This window comes from Engystomops pustulosus, chromosome 2 (assembly GCF_040894005.1).
Source record: "Engystomops pustulosus chromosome 2, aEngPut4.maternal, whole genome shotgun sequence".
In the NCBI taxonomy this organism is placed as follows: domain Eukaryota; kingdom Metazoa; phylum Chordata; class Amphibia; order Anura; family Leptodactylidae; genus Engystomops; species Engystomops pustulosus.
The window spans coordinates 253,568,056-253,587,254 of NC_092412.1; the positions used below are offsets into that span (position 1 = coordinate 253,568,056).

The 19,199-nt window shown below is 50.1% G+C and overlaps 1 protein-coding gene across 1 annotated transcript; it reads right to left on the minus strand.

Annotated features, from left to right (window-relative positions):
• Positions 1-1,922: 1,922 nt before the first annotated feature.
• Positions 1,923-17,512, minus strand: LOC140119640 (apovitellenin-1-like). Its single transcript, XM_072138876.1, has 5 exons — positions 17,390-17,512; positions 15,756-15,861; positions 6,078-6,176; positions 5,601-5,664; positions 1,923-2,162 (listed from the first exon to the last, which is right to left on the minus strand). The coding sequence occupies exons 2-5, from the start codon at positions 15,808-15,810 to the stop codon at positions 2,072-2,074; spliced, it is 309 nt and encodes a 102-aa protein (XP_071994977.1). The 5' UTR covers positions 15,811-15,861; positions 17,390-17,512; the 3' UTR covers positions 1,923-2,071.
• Positions 17,513-19,199: the final 1,687 nt, after the last annotated feature.

The following is a 19,199-nucleotide window of genomic DNA, read 5'->3' on the forward strand; positions in this document are numbered from 1 at the left end:
CGGCAGTGGCACAATGGTGGAGCGGTTTTCCATGGCTTCCTGCTTCACCAGTATAGTGAGACAGCGGAAACTGGAAGAGACTTACCAAAAATACTGAGCAAAGCTATGGGAACACAGGTCAGTCCTACACCTCTAGACCTATAAGTGTATGGAGACATGGAGTGGCGGTGCATAGGACCTCTACAGGACCTCTACAGAAGGTTATCTACAGGAGCCTTTAGGGGGTTTGGGAATTGGCTTTGATGTGACCATGACTAATTCTGGACAGTCTTTGCCACAGCAAATCAGATATAATACCTCTGCTTAATGCATATCAGAGCTGCTCCTTGTGACCTCAAAGCCTACACCACATGGGTGGTGATTTGTCAGACCCGGTAGCGGGTGCTACGAGTCTAGTCATACTGTCTGATGTAGATTAGAATGCCTTTAGAGACCATTGCGATACACACACACCACCACACCCATTATCTGTCCCTTATATAGACCTACTGTTATACGTTCTCCAGCTCAGAGATAAGTTACTGAGCCCTCCACCCTCAGACAGGACCCTAATGGCCCATTGTATGAGGCTTCCACCTGAACACCAAGGTCTATCATAAACATGGCTCCTTCAGACTATGTGCAAAAGGGGAGCAGAACCCTGGCTTGTAGAAAGGACTTCACTCCTCAATGATGTCTCTATGCCCTACGTCCACGGTCCAAGGGAGGATTCATTTAATTTTAGTTGTGTCTCAGGAGTCAATAGGGATTGTGTCCTTCCTTATTGAAGAACATTGTAAGTTTTTATGTATTAAAATTTAGGCGAGTTCCCATCTGCGCTCACATTTCTGTTTTGAAAACAGACAAATAACGGATCCATTTTTTTCCCGTTTTTTTCAATAGACTTGTCCATTAGTTTTTTTTTTTAATGCAATATCTGGCACAAACTGCACCAAGACGTATTGCACAAGTTTTCATATATCTGGGCCTTTGTCTCTTCACACTCAATGGGGCACATTTACTTACCCGGTCCAGTCGCGATCCAGCGGCGGGTTCTCCAACGCTGATTCGGGTTCTGCTGGGATTCACTAAGGTCCGTGCACCGATATTCACCAGGTGTCGCTGCTGCGCCGAGGTCCGCCGGAGTTCACCTGCTTTTTTCTGGTGTATGTGAGTGCTTGATCTTGCGACACAAATGGCTTTATAAATTCTGTGGTTTTTCCGAATCCTTCGGGTTGTCCGGTGGCCACGCCCCCCGATTTCTGTTGCGCGAAAGTCGGCGCGATTGCGCCAAAAATCGATCGCGTGCGCCACAATTCCGTGAAATACAGCGCAAAGAGGAAATATTCGGGAAAAACCCGACGGATTCGCGGCTGCGGACCCTTAGTAAATGTGCCCCATTGTCATTACAGGTGTAAGACACTACATGGAGAACCTACCTACTGCATAGGGTGGAGTGGAGTAACTCGCCTCAGGCAGCAGAGGGTTTAGGTTCACACCCCTGCATATGAATGGAGCCTTTGGAGTCCCTGACCAATGCTCCATACACTCTTTTGTAACTTGATCCATAGTCCCATAGATGAATAGAGCTCTGGTTAGGTACTCAATGCACCATTCCTCTATTGCAGTTCTCCATTTTTGTGGTCATTGCAGGTCCATGGTTGGTCCACCTAAAGATCAGACACTTATGCCCAATCCTGTGGATAGGAAATATGAGTAGAAAATGGCAAAACACTACTAATCTACCCTATTGAAAATGAACCCGAGACCTCCGAGATATAATTCTGTAATGAGATTTACTAGAAAGTTGACATTGGCTGTAAATCTGGGGTCTTCATAATGAGAAGAGACACAAGTCTTCATGGTAGACAGTGGTAGGGTCACCATGTGTCATCATACCAACCCTGGACTCAAGGAAACAATATATTGGCAACCACCAGGACTTCATTGTTAATTTTAATGACTTTTTGTTGTTCTCTTAGACATATCCGTCGGAAAGGAAAACCCAAAGCATTATCTGGAAAACCCGTCCATCGATGGTCAGATTGGATCTTGTCTGAAGATTGTCACCTCGTGGTTGACCTGTAGAACTTCACTCTTTCCCCTGGAAGAACTCGAAAACTTTTTGATACAGTTCCTCTGTTTGTCGGGAGAGTTCAGATGTTTTTGCTATTAATAAACTCCTGTAAAAGACAAGTATTGGGAATGTTAATATCCTTTAGGTTATTATTAGTCTTTCAATTCCATGAACTTTCTAATCTTGCATCTTCTAACATCAGTTTGGACCTAGTGATGTTCCAAAATTACCGCCATGATCTATTACAATGCGTAAAATCTTGTGCCGGTGGGGAACCAGTCCTCACTTAAAAAGGTTGTATCAAATTTAAGGGTGGGTAAGGGATAAATTTAGGAACATAGATGGTTCCACAACTGAGACGCCCCTCAATGCTCACAACTAGGGACCACAATTAGCCCAACCTGCTACATAGCAGTAGGACTTTTTTTTGGTTTAGGCCAACATGTAAGTCAAGCCGGAGAAGTCAATAGAGTAGCGGAGGCGCATTGACTTCTATGGCCCTTCCAAATCTGGTATGAAGCAGGTCAAAGAGACCCTACAATTATACTGTGGACAAGGGATACATTTTAAACTTGAAACAGTCCCTTAAAATTGACCCTGCAACCACAAGTCTTTGCCCCCTAGACACACCTTCACAAGACACCCAACACGCCCTTAACCTCATTCTAAGGCACCTAACAACCCCTTGCCCTCATGCTAAGGCACCAAACACTTCCATACACTAATGCTGAGGCACATAACAACCCCATGCCCTCATGCTAAGGCACCAAACACTTCCATGCACTAATGCTGAGGCACATTACAACCCCATGCACTAATGCTAAGGCACCTAACACTTCCATGCCCTCATGCTATGGCACCTAACAACCCCATGCACTAATGCTAAGGCACCTAGCACTTCCATGCCCTCATGCTATGGCACCTAACAACCCCATGCCCTTATTCTAAGGCACCAAACACTTCCATGCACTAATGCTGAGGCACCTAACAACCGCATGCACTAATGCTAAGGCACCAAACACTTCCATACACTAATGCTGAGGCACATTACAACCCCATGCACTAATGCTAAGGCACCTAACACTTCCATGCCCTCATGCTATGGCACCTAACAACCCCATGCACTAATGCTAAGGCACCTAGCACTTCCATACCCTCATGCTAAGGCACCTAACAACCCCATGCCCTCATGCTAAGGCACCAAACACTTCCATGCACCAATGCTAAGGCACCTAACAACTCCATGCACTAATGTTAAGGCACCAAACACTTCCATGCCCTCATGCTATGTCACCTAACAACTCCATGCACTAATGCTAAGGCACCTAACACTTCCATGCCCTCATGCTATGTCACCTAACAACTCCATGCACTAATGTTAAGGCACCTAACACTTCCATGCCCTTATGCTATGTCACCTAACAACTCCATGCACTAATGCTAAGGCAACTAACACTTCCATGCCCTTATGCTATGGCACCTAACAACCCCATACACTAATGCTAAGGCACCTAACACTTCCATGCCCTCATGCTATGTCACCTAACAACCCCATGCACTAATGCTAAGGCAACTAACACTTCCATGCCCTTATGCTATGGCACCTAACAACCCCATACACTAATGCTAAGGCACCTAACACTTCCATGCCCTCATGCTATGTCACCTAACAACCCCATGCACTAATGCTAAGGCAACTAACATGTCCCTGCACTAGTGCTAAGGCACCTAACAACCACATGCACTAATGCTAAGGCACATAACTGCATGTGACTCGCAATACTCTTCTTAAAGGGATTCTGTCAGATCCTACAGCTTCATAACCGAGGTAACTCAAGGCATATCCCCAATACAATAAATCTAAATGTACTGGTTATGTTATATTCACCCAAACATTTTGATTCTCAATGGACATGGACAAAATAATAATGTGAATAGGTTCTTAATCTCATCACATATATATATGATCCAGCAACCAGGAAACGCAAGTCAAGAAAATATAAGCTATTCCTCAGGGGCCACAGCCTGGTAGCAGTAACCTGAGTGGGGGCCATCACATTCCAACACTCAACCAGTAATAACAGCACAATAATACAGCTCATTCATACAAGACCCAGAATCCCCCTCCCTCCTCCCGTAACGCTCCCACTTGTGAAACCTGTTTAGTGAATTTATCGGAGGCTTTGTTATCCGACCTCACACTGGAGTCTTAGTTTTAGCAATTAACGGCTAAAACGTCTTTGATCTTGGTTTGGTAACAAATTGGTCAATAGCGTCTGGCACCAGGTACAATGTCTGGCACCAGGTACAATGTCTGGCACCAGGTAGTATCTGCACAAGACTCATGGTTATTGTTTTATGAGTATATTAATTATCAGAGCAATGTACAGTCACTGAGAACCCACCTATACCCCCCCCTCCAACATCATCACACCAGCAGGGGGCAGCGTGTCCTCCTATTACTTCTAGGGGTTACTGTCTGTTCAATACCTTGGACACCCAAATCATCACACCAGCAGGGGACAGTGTGTCCTCCTATCACTTTCAGAGAATACTGACTGTCCTATACCATGCCCCCCCCCCCCCCCCCACATCAACACACCAGCATCAGACATTGGGGCACATTTACTTACCCGGTCCATTCGCAATCCCGCGGCGCGTTGTCCGACGTTGATTCGGGTCTGCCGGGATTCACTAAGGCCGTGCGCCTGATATCCAGCAGGTGTCGCTGCAGCGCCGAGGTCCGCCGGAGTTCACCTTCTTCTTCGTGGTGTTTGTGAGTGCGTGTCAAGCGACACATTTTTTTTTTCAAACACCGCTGTTTTTCCGAATCCGAAACCGGTAATTTTCGGGTAACCCGATTCGGGCCCTTAGTAAATGAGCCCCTTTGTCCTCCTCCCATCACTGTTAGGGGTGACTGTCCTATACCGTGGACCCCCACATCATTTCACCAGCAGGAGGCAGAGTGTCCTCCTATCACTACTAGGGGTGACTGTCCTATACCATGGCCCCCACATCATCGGACCAGCAGGGGGCAGTGTGTCCTCCTATCACTACTAGGGGTGACTGTCCTGTACCATAGCCCCACATCATCACACCAGCAGGGGCAGTGTGTCCTCCTATCACTACTAGGGGTGACTGTCCTATACCATGGCTCACACATCATCGGACCAGCAGGGGGCAGTGTGTCCTCCTATCACTACTAGAGGTGACTGACTGTCATATACCATGCCCCCCCATCATCACACCAGCAGGGGGCAGTGTGTCCTCCTATAACTGCTAAGGCTACCTGTCCTTTCTCATGGCTCCAACATCATCTTATTATAGACCCAAATCACCAAACTGTCCACACTAATGGCCGCCACGGATATATCTCAGTAGTGCAGCCTAAGGCCTCGCAGCTGTAACTTCCAGTGATTAGACCTCACCCTTTACAATATGAAAAGTAGATTTTCACTTTTTTTAAAAGGGACTTTTTTAAACTTTTTAAAAAGGTGGAAAAAATTATAAAACTCAGACAAATAACAAACAGAGAAATCGTTACCGTATTTCTTGGATGACAGGATTCCCAAACGCATCCATGAGCTTCTGCCCGGCTTCTGGAGAGACATTGGGGGTCATTTACTAAGGGCCTGAATCGCGTTTTCCCGACGTGTTACCCGAATATTTCCGATTTGCGCCGATTGTACCTGAATTGCCCCGGGATTGTGTCGCACGCGATCGGATTGTGGCGCATCGGCGCCGGCATGCGCGCGACGGAAATCGGGGGGCGGGGCCGAACGAAAACCCGACGGATTCGGAAAAACCGCCGCATTTAAAAACCGAAAAAGTGTCGCTTTTAGGCCGCTTACCTTCACCTGGTCCGAGGTGGTGCATTCCGGCGCGTGGAGATGATTTTCAGCGCAGCAGCGCCACCTGGTGGACGGCGGAGGAACTGCCTTCATGAATCCCGGCCGGACCCGAATCCAGAGCAGAGAACGCGCCGCTGGATCGCGAATGGGCCGGGTAAGTAAATTTGCCCCATTGTTCACAGCTGAGTAGATGTAGAAGGCCACCGTATCCGGGATGATCAACCAGTCCCGGCGCACGTGTCTCTTGGAGACGGCTTTTCCTTCAGCTCCTGTTGGGGGAGAGAACCGGGAGTAATCGTAACTTAATAAAATTGATCAAACATACGGTAAAGACTGGACATTCCCCACATCTACGTTTAGACCCTGGTACATTGATTACATGTACTATACAGCAGAGAGGAACAATAGCACTTACGGGGTTACCATGGTGATTAGAAAATTAACACATCAAAATTTGGCCACCAATGAATGGAACAGATACTAAAAAGGTTTTTATATTACACCAATTCACTTCAATAGAATTTGTACCTGGTTGTACACAATCAGCTCCCCCTTGAGGAGGCAACAGGATGCTAGCATTTATAGATATATAGATGCACAGAAATCAAGGGATATTTATATATGCAACAATAAGAGAAAAATAGTCACAAGGTCCCAGACATTGGCCCAGAGTCATTAATGTGCATGTGGCAGTATTCTGGAATAGTTTGCACATAAATACGTGGGGTGAAGTGGTCATCACCATAGACAGGGGGCATCCTCTACACCTAGAGGAGAGGAGGTTCTACCATCACCATAGACAGGGGCATCCTCTACACCTAGAGGAGAGGAGGTTCTACCATCACCATAGACAGGGGGCATCCTCTACACCTAGAGGATAGGAGGTTCTACCATCACCATAGACAGGGGGCATCCTCTACACCTAGAGGAGAGGAGGTTCTACCATCACCATAGACAGGGGGCATCCTCTACACCTAGAGGAGAGGAGGTTCTACCATCACCATAGACAGGGGGCATCCTCTACACCTAGAGGAGAGGAGGTTCTACCATCACCATAGACAGGGGGCATCCTCTACACCTAGAGGAGAGGAGGTTCTACCATCACCATAGACAGGGGGCATCCTCTACACCTAGAGGAGAGGAGGTTCTACCATCACCATAGACAGGGGGCATCCTCTACACCTAGAGGGGAGGAGGTTCTACCATCACCATAGACAGGGGGCATCTTCTACACCTAGAGGAGCGGAGGTTCTACCATCACCATAGACAGGGGCATCCTCTACACCTAGAGGAGAGGAGGTTCTACCATCACCACAGACAGGGGACATCCACTACACCTAGAGGAGAGGAGGTTCTACCATCACCATAGACAGGGTCATCCTCTACACCTAGAGGAGAGGAGGTTCTACCATCACCATAGACAGGGGGCATCCTCTACACCTAGAGGAGAGGAGGTTCTACCATCACCATAGACGGGGGACATCCTCTACACCTAGAGGAGAGGAGGTTCTACCATCACCATAGACAGGGGCATCCTCTACACCTAGAGGAGAGGAGGTTCTACCATCACCATAGACAGGGGGCATCCTCTACACCTAGAGGAGAGGAGGTTCTACCATCTCCATAGACAGGGGGCATCCTCTACACCTAGAGGAGAGGAGGTTCTACCATCACCATAGACAGGGGCATCCTCTACACCTAGAGGAGAGGAGGTTCTACCATCACCATAGACAGGGGGCATTCTCTACACCTAGAGGAGAGGAGGTTCTACCATCTCCATAGACAGGGGGCATCCTCTACACCTAGAGGAGAGGAGGTTCTACCATCACCATAGACAGGGGGCATCCTCTATACCTAGAGAAGAGGAGATTCTACCATCACCATAGACAGGGGGCATCCTCTATACCTAGAGGAGAGGAGGTTCTACCATCACCATAGACAGGGGGCTTCCTCTACACCTAGAGGAGAGGAGGTTCTATCATCACCATAGACAGGGGACATCCTCTACACCTAGAGAGGAGGTTCTACCATCACCATAGACAGGGGGCATCTTCTACACCTAGAGGAGAGGAGGTTCTACCATCACCACAGACAGGGGCATCCTCTACACCTAGAGGAGAGGAGGTTCTACCATCACCATAGACAGAGGGCATCCTCTACACCTAGAGGAGAGGAGGTTCTACCATCACCATAGAGAGGGGGCATCCTCTACACCTAGAGGAGAGGAGGTTCTATCATCACCATAGACAGGGGGCATCCTCTACACCTAGAGGAGAGGAGGATCTACCATCACCATAGACAGGGGGCATCCTCTACACCTAGAGGAGAGGAGGTTCTACCATCACCATAGACAGGGGACATCCTCTACACCTAGAGGAGAGGAGGTTCTACCATCACCATAGACGGGGGACATCCTCTACACCTAGAGGAGAGGAGGTTCTACCATCACCATAGACAGGGGCATCCTCTACACCTAGAGGAGAGGAGGTTCTACCATCACCATAGACAGGGGGCATCCTCTACACCTAGAGGAGAGGAGGTTCTATCATCACCATAGACAGGGGACATCCTCTACACCTAGAGAGGAGGTTCTACCATCACCATAGACAGGGGGCATCTTCTACACCTAGAGGAGAGAAGGTTCTATCATCACCATAGACAGGTGGCATCCTCTACACCTAGAGGAGAGGAGGTTCTACCATCACCACAGACAGGGGCATCCTCTACACCTAGAGGAGAGGAGGTTCTACCATCACCATAGACAGAGGGCATCCTCTACACCTAGAGGAGAGGAGGTTCTACCATCACCATAGACAGGGGCATCCTCTACACCTAGAGGAGAGGAGGTTCTACCATCACCATAGACAGGGGGCATCCTCTACACCCAGAGGGGAGGAGGTTCTACCATCACCGTAGACAGGTGGCATCCTCTACACCTAGAAGAGAGGAGGTTCTATCATCACCATAGACAGGGGACATCCTCTACACCTAGAGGAGAGGAGGTTCTACCATCACCATAGACGGGGGACATCCTCTACACCTAGAGGAGAGGAGGTTCTACCATCACCATAGACAGGGGCATCCTCTACACCTAGAGGAGAGGAGGTTCTACCATCACCATAGACAGGGGGCATCCTCTACACCTAGAGGAGAGGAGGTTCTATCATCACCATAGACAGGGGACATCCTCTACACCTAGAGAGGAGGTTCTACCATCACCATAGACAGAGGGCATCCTCTACACCTAGAAGAGAGGAGGTTCTACCATCACCATAGACAGGGGGCATCCTCTACACCTAGAGGGGAGGAGGTTCTACCATCACCATAGACATGGGGCATCCTCTACACCTAGAGGAGAGGAGGTTCTACCATCACCATAGACAGGGGGCATCCTCTACACCTAGAGGAGAGGAGGTTCTACCATCACCATAGAAAGGGGGCATCCTCTAAACCTAGAGGAGAGGAGGTTCTACCATCACCGTAGACAGGGGACATCCTCTACACCTAGAGGAGAGGAGGTTCTACCATCACCATAGACAGGGGGCATCCTCTACACCTAGAGGAGAGGAGGTTCTACCATCACCATAGACAGGGGCATCCTCTACACCTAGAGGAGAGGAGGCTCTACCATCACCATAGACAGGGGACATCCTCGACACCTAGAGGATAGGAGGTTCTACCATCACCATAGACAGGGGGCATCCTCTACACCTAGAGGAGAGGAGGTTCTACCATCACCATAGACAGGGGGCATCCTCTACACCTAGAGGAGAGGAGGTTCTACCATCACCATAGACAGGGGGCATCCTCTACACCTAGAGGAGAGGAGGTTCTACCATCACCATAGACAGGGGGCATCCTCTACACCTAGAGGAGAGGAGGTTCTACCATCACCATAGACGGGGGACATCCTCTACACCTAGAGGAGAGGAGGTTCTACCATCACCATAGACAGGGGCATCCTCTACACCTAGAGGAGAGGAGGTTCTACCATCACCATAGACAGGGGGCATCCTCTACACCTAGAGGAGAGGAGGTTCTATCATCACCATAGACAGGGGACATCCTCTACACCTAGAGAGGAGGTTCTACCATCACCATAGACAGGGGGCATCTTCTACACCTAGAGGAGAGGAGGTTCTATCATCACCATAGACAGGTGGCATCCTCTACACCTAGAGGAGAGGAGGTTCTACCATCACCACAGACAGGGGCATCCTCTACACCTAGAGGAGAGGAGGTTCTACCATCACCATAGACAGAGGGCATCCTCTACACCTAGAGGAGAGGAGGTTCTACCATCACCATAGACAGGGGCATCCTCTACACCTAGAGGGGAGGAGGTTCTACCATCACCATAGACAGGGGGCATCCTCTACACCCAGAGGGGAGGAGGTTCTACCATCACCGTAGACAGGGGGCATCCTCTACACCTAGAAGAGAGGAGGTTCTACCATCACCATAGACAGGGGGCATCCTCTACACCTAGCGGGGAGGAGGTTCTACCATCACCATAGACATGGGGCATCCTCTACACCTAGAGGAGAGGAGGTTCTACCATCACCATAGACAGGGGGCATCCTCTACACCTAGAGGAGAGGAGGTTCTACCATCACCATAGAAAGGGGGCATCCTCTACACCTAGAGGAGAGGAGGTTCTACCATCACCGTAGACAGGGGACATCCTCTACACCTAGAGGAGAGGAGGTTCTACCATCACCATAGACAGGGGGCATCCTCTACACCTAGAGGAGAGGAGGTTCTACCATCACCATAGACAGGGGTGTCCTCTACACCTAGAGGAGAGGAGGTTCTACCATCACCATAGACAGGGGCATCCTCTACACCTAGAGGAGAGGAGGTTCTACCATCTCCATAGACAGGGGGCATCCTCTACACCTAGAGGAAAGGAGGTTCTACCATCGCCATGGAGAGGGAGCATCCTCTACACCTAGAGGAGAGGAGGTTCTACCATCACCATAGACAGGGGGCGTCCTCTACACCTAGTGCAGAGGAGGTTCTACCATCAGCATAGACAGGGGGAATCCTCTACACCTAGAAGAGAGGAGGTTCTACCATCACCATAGACAGGGGGCATCCTCTATACCTAGAGGAGATGAGGTTCTACATCACCATAGACAGGGGGCATCCTCTATACCTAGAGGAGATGAGGTTCTACCATCACCATAGACAGGGGGCATCCTCTACACCTAGAGGAGAGGTGGTTCTACTATCCACATAGACAGGGGACATCCGCTACACCTAGAAGAGAGGAGGGTCTACCATCACCATAGACAGGGGACATCCTCTACACTTAGAGGATAGGAGGTTCTACCATCACCATAGACAGGAGGAATCCTCTACACCTAGAGGAGAGGAGGTTCTACCATCACCATAGACAGAGGACATCCTCTACACCTAGAGAAGAGGAGGCTCTACCATCACCATAGACAGGGGACATCCTCTACACCTAGAAGAGAGGAGGTTCTACCATCACCATAGACAGGGGGCGTCCTCTACACCTAGAGGAGAGGTGGTTCTACCATCACCATAGAAAGGGGACATCATCTACACCTAGAGGAGAGGAGGCTCTACCATCACCATAGACAGGGGGCATTTTCTACACCTCGAGAAGAGGAGGTTCTACCATCGCCATAGAGAGGGGGCATCCTCTACACCTAGAGGAGAGGAGGTTCTATCATCACCATAGACAGGGGACATCCTCTACACCTAGAGGAGAGGAGGTTCTACCATCACCATAGAAAGGGGCATCCTCTACACCTAGAGGAGAGGAGGTTCTACCATCACCATAGACAGGGGGCATCCTCTACACCTAGAGGGGAGGAGGTTCTACCATCACCGTAGACAGGGGGCATCCTCTACACCTAGAGGAGAGGAGGTTCTACCATCACCATAGACATGGGGCATCCTCTACACCTAGAGGAGAGGAGGTTCTACCATCACCATAGACAGGGGGCATCCTCTACACCTAGAGGAGAGGAGGTTCTACCATCACCATAGAAAGGGGGCATCCTCTACACCTAGAGGAGAGGAGGTTCTACCATCACCGTAGACAGGGGACATCCTCTACACCTAGAGGAGAGGAGGTTCTACCATCACCATAGACAGGGGGCATCCTCTACACCTAAAGGAGAGGAGGTTCTACCATCACCATAGACAGGGGGTATCCTCTACACCTAGAGGAGAGGAGGTTCTACCATCTCCATAGACAGGGGGCATCCTCTACACCTAGAGGAGATGAGGTTCTACCATCGCCATAGAGAGGGAGCATCCTCTACACCTAGAGGAGAGGAGGTTCTACCATCACCATAGACAGGGGGCGTCCTCTACATCTAGTGGAGAGGAGGTTCTACCATCAGCATAGACAGGGGGAATCCTCTACACCTAGAGGAGAGGAGGTTCTACCATCACCATAGACAGGGGGCATCCTCTATACCTAGATGACAGGAGGTTCTACCATCACCATAGACAGGGGACATCCTCTACACCTAGAGGAGAGGTGGTTCTACTTTCACCATAGACAGGGGACATCCGCTACACCTAGAAGAGAGGAGGGTCTACCATCACCATAGACAGGGGACATCCTCTACACTTAGAGGATAGGAGGTTCTACCATCACCATAGACAGGGGGAATCCTCTACACCTAGAGGAGAGGAGGTTCTACCATCACCATAGACAGGGGGCATCCTCTACACCTAGAGGAGGTTCTACCATCACCATAGACAGAGGACATCCTCTACACCTAGAGAAGAGGAGGCTCTTCCATCACCATAGACAGGGGGCGTCCTCTACACCTAGTGGAGAGGTGGTTCTACCATCACCATAGACAGGAGACATCACCTACACCTAGAAGAGAGGAGCGTCTACCATCACCATTGACAGGGGACATCCTCTACACGTAGAGGATAGGAGGTTCTACCATCACCATAGACAGGGGGAATCCTCTACACCTAGAGGAGGTTCTACCATCACCATAGACAGGGGGAATCCTCTACACCTAGAGGAGGTTCTACCATCACCATCGACAGAGGACATCCTCTACACCTAGAGAAGAGGAGGCTCTACCATCACCATAGACAGGGGGCGTCCTCTACACCTAGAGGAGAGGTGGTTCTACCATCACCATAGACAGGGGACATCATCTACACCTAGAGGGGAGGAGGCTCTACCATCACCATAGACAAGGGGCATCCTCTACACCTCGAGAAGAGGAGGTTCTACCATCGCCATAGAGAGGGAGCATCCTCTACACCTAGAGGAGAGGAGGTTCTACCATCACCATAGGCATGGGGCATCCTCTACACCTGGAGCAGAGGAGGTTCTACCATCACCATAGACATGGGGCATCCTCTACACCTAGAGGATAGGAGGTTCTACCATCACCATAGACAGGGGTGTCCTCTACACCTAGAGGAGAGGAGGTTCTACCATCACCATATACAGGGGGCATCCTCTACACCTAGAGGAGAGGAGGTCCTACCATCACCATAGGCAGAGGGCATCCTCTACACCTAGCGGAGGTTCTACAATCACCATAGACAGGGGGCATCCTCTACACCTAGAGGAGAGGAGGTTCTACCATCACCATAGACATGGGGGCATCCTCTACACCTAGAGGAGAGGAGGTTCTACCATCACCATAGACAGTGTGCATCCTCTACACCTAAAGCAGAGGAGGTTCTACCATCACCATAGACAGGGTGCATCCTCTACACCTAGAGGAGAGGAGTTTCTACCATAACCATAGACAGGGGGCATCTTCTACACCTAGAGGAGAGGAGGTTCTACCATCACCCTAGACAGGGGGCATCCTCTACACCTAGAGGAGAGGAGGTTCTACCATCACCATAGACAGGGGGCATCCTCTACACCTAGTGGAGAGGAGGTTCTACCATCACCATAGACAGGGGGCATCCTCTATACCTAGCCGACAGGAGGTTCTACCATCACCATAGACAGGGATCATCCTCACACCTAGAGGAGAGGAGGTTCTACCATCACCATAGACAGGGGGCATCCTCTACACCTAGAGGAGAGGAGGTTCTACCATCACCATAGACAGGGGGCATCCTCTACACCTAGAGCAGAGGAGGTTCTACCATCACCATAGACAGGGGGCATCCTCTACACCTAGAGGAGAGGAGGTTCTACCATCACCATATACAGGGGGCATCCTCTACACCTAAAGGAGAGGTGGTTCTACCATCACCATAGACAGGGGGCATCCTCTATACCTAGACGACAGGAGGTTCTACCATCACCATAGACAGGGGACATCCTCTACACCTAGAGGAGAGGTGGTTCTACTATCACCATAGACAGGGGACATCCGCTACACCTAGAGGAGAGGAGGTTCTACCATCACCATAGACAGGGGGCATCCTCTACACCTAGAGGAGGTTCTACCATCACCATAGTCAGGGGGCATCCTCTACACCTAGAGGAGGTTCTACCATCACCATAGACAGGGGGCATCCTCTACACCTAGAGGAGGTTCTACCATCACCATAGACAGGGGGCATCCTCTACACCTAGAGCAGAGGAGGTTCTACCATCACCATAGACAGGGGGCATCCTCTACACCTAGAGGAGAGGAGGTTCTACCATCACCATAGACAGGGGGCATCCTCTACACCTAGAGGAGAGGAGTTTCTACCATCACCATAGACAGGGGACATCCTCTACACCTAGAGGAGAGGAGGTTCTACCATCACCATAGACAGGGGGCATCCTCTACACCTAGAGGAGAGGAGGTTCTACCATCACCATAGACAATATGTGGATTATACAGAAGCAGTGACTTTGGCAAAGGGTTGTCATTTCCAATGAGTCAGGTCTTGACCACTTAGGCCATGGGCGAGCCAGACATGAGTCCTCCCAGAAGTAACGCCCAACAATCATCTGTCTGATGCCCATAACACTGTGTATCATTTCAAATTAGAGCGGATTTACTTAGATAACTTGCCTCAATGAGAGAGGAACATTTGGGTTGTGTTGAGTAGGATAAGGGCCCGAATCGCTTTTTTTCGATGGGTTTTCCGAATTTTTCTGATTTGCGCCGAATTGCCCCGGGTTTTTGACGCACGCGATCAGATTGTGGCGCTTCGACGCCGGTATGCATGCGAAGGAAATCAGGGGGCGTGGCCGTTGGAAAACCTGACGGCTTCGGAAAAATATTGGGGTATTTTTTTTTTTTTTAAAGTGTTGCTTGACACACACTTACCTGCACCAGGAATAGAATGGTGAACTCCGGCGAACTCCAGCGGACCTCCGCGCAGCAGCGACACCTAGTGGATATCGGCGCACGGACCTTAGTGAATCCCGGCTGGACCCGAATCAGCGTCAGAGAACCCGCCGCTGGTTCGCGACTGGACCGGGTAAGTAAATCTGCCCCATTGTTTCTATATTGGTTGCTGTTGGGCACCTGTGACTATATTGGCTACTGTTGGCCACCTGTGACTATATTAGCTACTGTGGAGTTACAACAGTGATCTTTATGGGCGCATGAGAACAGCAATAAGTTTGGGTCAAAAAGATGCTAAACCTCTCCATAGGAAGTTATGGCGCACGGCGCCATACTACGGACAAAGATAGGACATGTCCTATCTTTTTCCAGGGTACAGAGCGGTAGGGTGCCGCACGTGTGCTGCACCATACCGCACCCGTAGGGCGCCGTGCGCCCATTGCTGTCTATGGGGGACGTATATCGGCCGTATATACGTCGGCCGTATATATGTCCCCCATACGGCAGTGTGAATGTAGCCTTAGCTTAGTTCTGTTATAGTATCTGTCAAGTAATTGTGATTCTCTGTTAGGATTCACCTACCATAAGACAAGAGGAGCAGAAAACAACAGATGATGGCAATAACCTGAAGACGCATGACTGTACCCCAACAGCTGAGAACTAGGTATCTGTGTGACGGAGGCTGGACCTGTAAAAAACAAAATTTTATGAAAACCAGACACTTGGGGGACAGGACAGGGACACGCTGACACTTGGGGGGACAGGACAGGGACACGCTGACACTTGGGGGGACAGGACAGGGACACACTGACACTTGGGGGGATGGGACAGGGACAAGCTGACACTTGGGGGGGCAGGACAGAGAGATGCTGACACTTGGGGTGCAAGACAGGGACACGCTGACACTTGGGGGACAGGACAGGGACACGCTGACACTTGGGGGGGACAGGACAGGGACACGCTGACACTTGGGGGACAGGACAGGGACACGCTGACACTTGGGGGACAGGACAGGGACACGCTGACACTTGGGGGACAGGACAGGGTCACGCTGACACTTGGGGGGACAGGACAGGGACACGCTGACACTTGGGGTACAGTACAGGGACACGCTGACACTTGGGGGACAGGGACACGCTGACACTTGGGGGGGCAGGACAGGGACACGCTGACACTTGGGTGGACAGGACAGGGACACGCCGACACTTAGGGGACAGGACAGGGACATGCTGACACTTGGGGGACAGGACAGGGACACACTGACAGTTGGGGGACAGGACAGGGACACACTGACAGTTGGGGGACAGGACAGGGACACGCTGACACTTGGGGGGGCAGGACAGGGACACGCTGACACTTGGGGGACAGGACAGGGACACGCTGACACTTGGGGGACAGGACAGGGACACGCTGACACTTGGGGGGACAGGACAGGGACACGCTGACACTTGGAGGGACAGGATAGGGACACGCTGACACTTGGGGGACAGGACAGGGACACGCTGACACTTGGGGGACAGGACAGGGACACGCTGACACTTGGGGGGACAGGACAGGGACATGCTAACACTTGGGGGACAGGACAGGGACACGCTGACACTTGGGGGGACAGGATAGGGACACGCTGACACTTGGGGGACAGGACAGGGACACGCTGACACTTGGGGGACAGGACAGGGACACGCTGATACTTGGGGGACAGGACAGGGACACGCTGACACTTGGGGGACAGGACAGGGACACGCTGACACTTGGGGGACAGGATAGGGACACGCTAACACTTGGGGGACAGGACAGGGACATGCTAACACTTGGGGGACAGGACAGGGACACGCTGACACTTGGGGGACAGGACAGGGACACGCTGACACTTGGGGGTGACAGGATAGGGACATGCTAACACTTGGGGGACAGGATAGGGACACGCTAACACTTGGGGGACAGGACAGGGACATGCTAACACTTGGGGGACAGGACAGGGACACGCTGACACTTGGGGGACAGGACAGGGACACGCTGACACTTGGGGGACAGGATAGGGACATGCTAACACTTGGGGGACAGGATAGGGACATGCTAACACTTGGGGGACAGGACAGGGACATGCTGACACTTGGGGTACACAGCAGTGACGTTATCCTGCAGGCAGTGGCTGTTTCCTGTACATATCCGGAGGTTCGGGTATAATCTCCCGGTGTCCTGTCTCTTCTCCTTACCCCGGTTCCGGCAGTCTCGGGTCGCCCACTCTCAGCGTCGGTTCTGTTGAGTGATGACTGCGAGGGATAAATATAAAACCTCACATCACTGTTTACAGGACAAACTCCATATTGTGTAACACTGGCACCGAGCTTAAATCAATGTTGCAGGAATTTTACAGGAAAAGTCATGTTTATTTTTATATTCCTATAAACCGGGAAATTTCCAAATCACAGGAAAAGAACAAAATATTAAGAAACTACAAGACACGGAAAATGTAAATCCTCCGCTTTTACAGGAAGATGACTGATTTGTTATTTGCTCTTCGGTTTGGTAACTTTTTACTCCACAATTTTCAGCTTTGGTCGGCATCAGATTTTGCTAATTTCACAGTTAAAGATGTTGAAAGGTGAAATGTTATTGGCCTTGGGAACCTATAATTTTATAATTTAGCTTTTTTATGATTGAAGGGGTTGTCCCAAGTTCTTTTGTTATCCCCTACCTACAGTTAACAATCTGATCAGAGGGGGTTTCGACCACTTAGTTGGTTTCCATCCCCAGTAATTGATGGAGTTGCCGGTTGAGCTATAGTAGTGGTGGAAACAGGAAGAGCTTGGATAGCCTAGGACAGTGAGCCCTAGACGTAAGCCCCTTCCCAGCTTTCCCTGCCTAATTGCCCAGCCTACACTAAGTGGTAGGTGACAACTTTTCAACATTTACTTCCTGCTCCAAATTGCAAAGACAAATACTAGAAAAATATGCACATAGAAGAGCAATTGACAAATACAGGTTAGAACCAAGATGCCAATGCAATACAGGATTGATGGGTAAATGGATAGTCAAAAACCAATCAAAGGCTCAAAGAATCCAGCTGGCTGCAAAGTAGAATTATAGCAAGCAAAGAGGAAATGGTTAGCAAACCATATATTTCAGAAATGTGATTGTATCAGATCTGTGACCTCCAGACTATCAGGAGAGAAATGTGAGTAGAGGAGGCATATGTCCATCACAGCTAACTGTCTTCAGCCCAGAACAAAGTCAACAGGAGATTAACAGGTGTGGTGGATATGGACAAAATGCTAACTAAGTACACAAATTTAAGTTGTACTTCACAGACACTTCACACTCAAGCCTGATTGGGTGTAACAGTATCCGCAAATTTTATGAGGATACTTTACCCTCATTGTTCCCACCATGATTCTGGGAAGGGTTCTGGCGATGGTAAACTTTAAAGAAACTTGCACATGTCCACTCCAAAGGGTCATAGTCTTTCCACTGGATGGAGTTCTGAGCCAGGTGGGAATCCAAAATTTCTATTGCCAAAGTTTAATATGATCTGTGCAGAAGGCAAATCAGCACAAGCTCATCTACTGCCACTGAAACCATTGGCAAAGTTTGTAGCCCCCAAGTGTAGAGTAAGAACATTGGGGCTTATGTACTAAGGCTCCTTGCGCGCACGTTTCAACGTTTTCAAGGATTACACAGCTGTGACAGGTATTTAACAGGGGTCTGCACTGACATTGTGTCGCACGTGAATGGATTTTGGCGCAGCTGCGCTGCTTTTATGCAACAGAAATTGGGGATCGTGCTGTCGGACGTTCCGACTGATTTGGACTGAGCACGGGATTTAACTTAAAAATTGTGTTGCAAGACAATGTACAACATCCCCCACCAGGTCCCAGACTTTTCTTGGGGGCCTGGAGGCAGCCGGGGCCTAGAATACCGGAGTGGCTGGCGGTGGTGTACTAGACACGCTGATGTCACAGTGCTTCATATGGGGACCGGAGGGCTGTCCTACAGCCTGGCAGGTCTCCAGCAGGAGGTGTGTGC

Coding starts and splice junctions, on each gene's coding strand:
- LOC140119640 (XM_072138876.1), bottom strand. CDS start 15,810: ATGCGTCTTCAGGTTATTGCCATCATCTGTTGTTTTCTGCTCCTCTTG. Junction 5,665..6,077: donor CTACTCAGCTGTGAACAATG/GGGCAAATTTAC, acceptor TGACCCCCAATG/TCTCTCCAGAAGCCGGGCAG. Junction 2,163..5,600: donor CCTGTCATCCAAGAAATACG/GTAACGATTTCT, acceptor TGTCTTTTACAG/GAGTTTATTAATAGCAAAAA.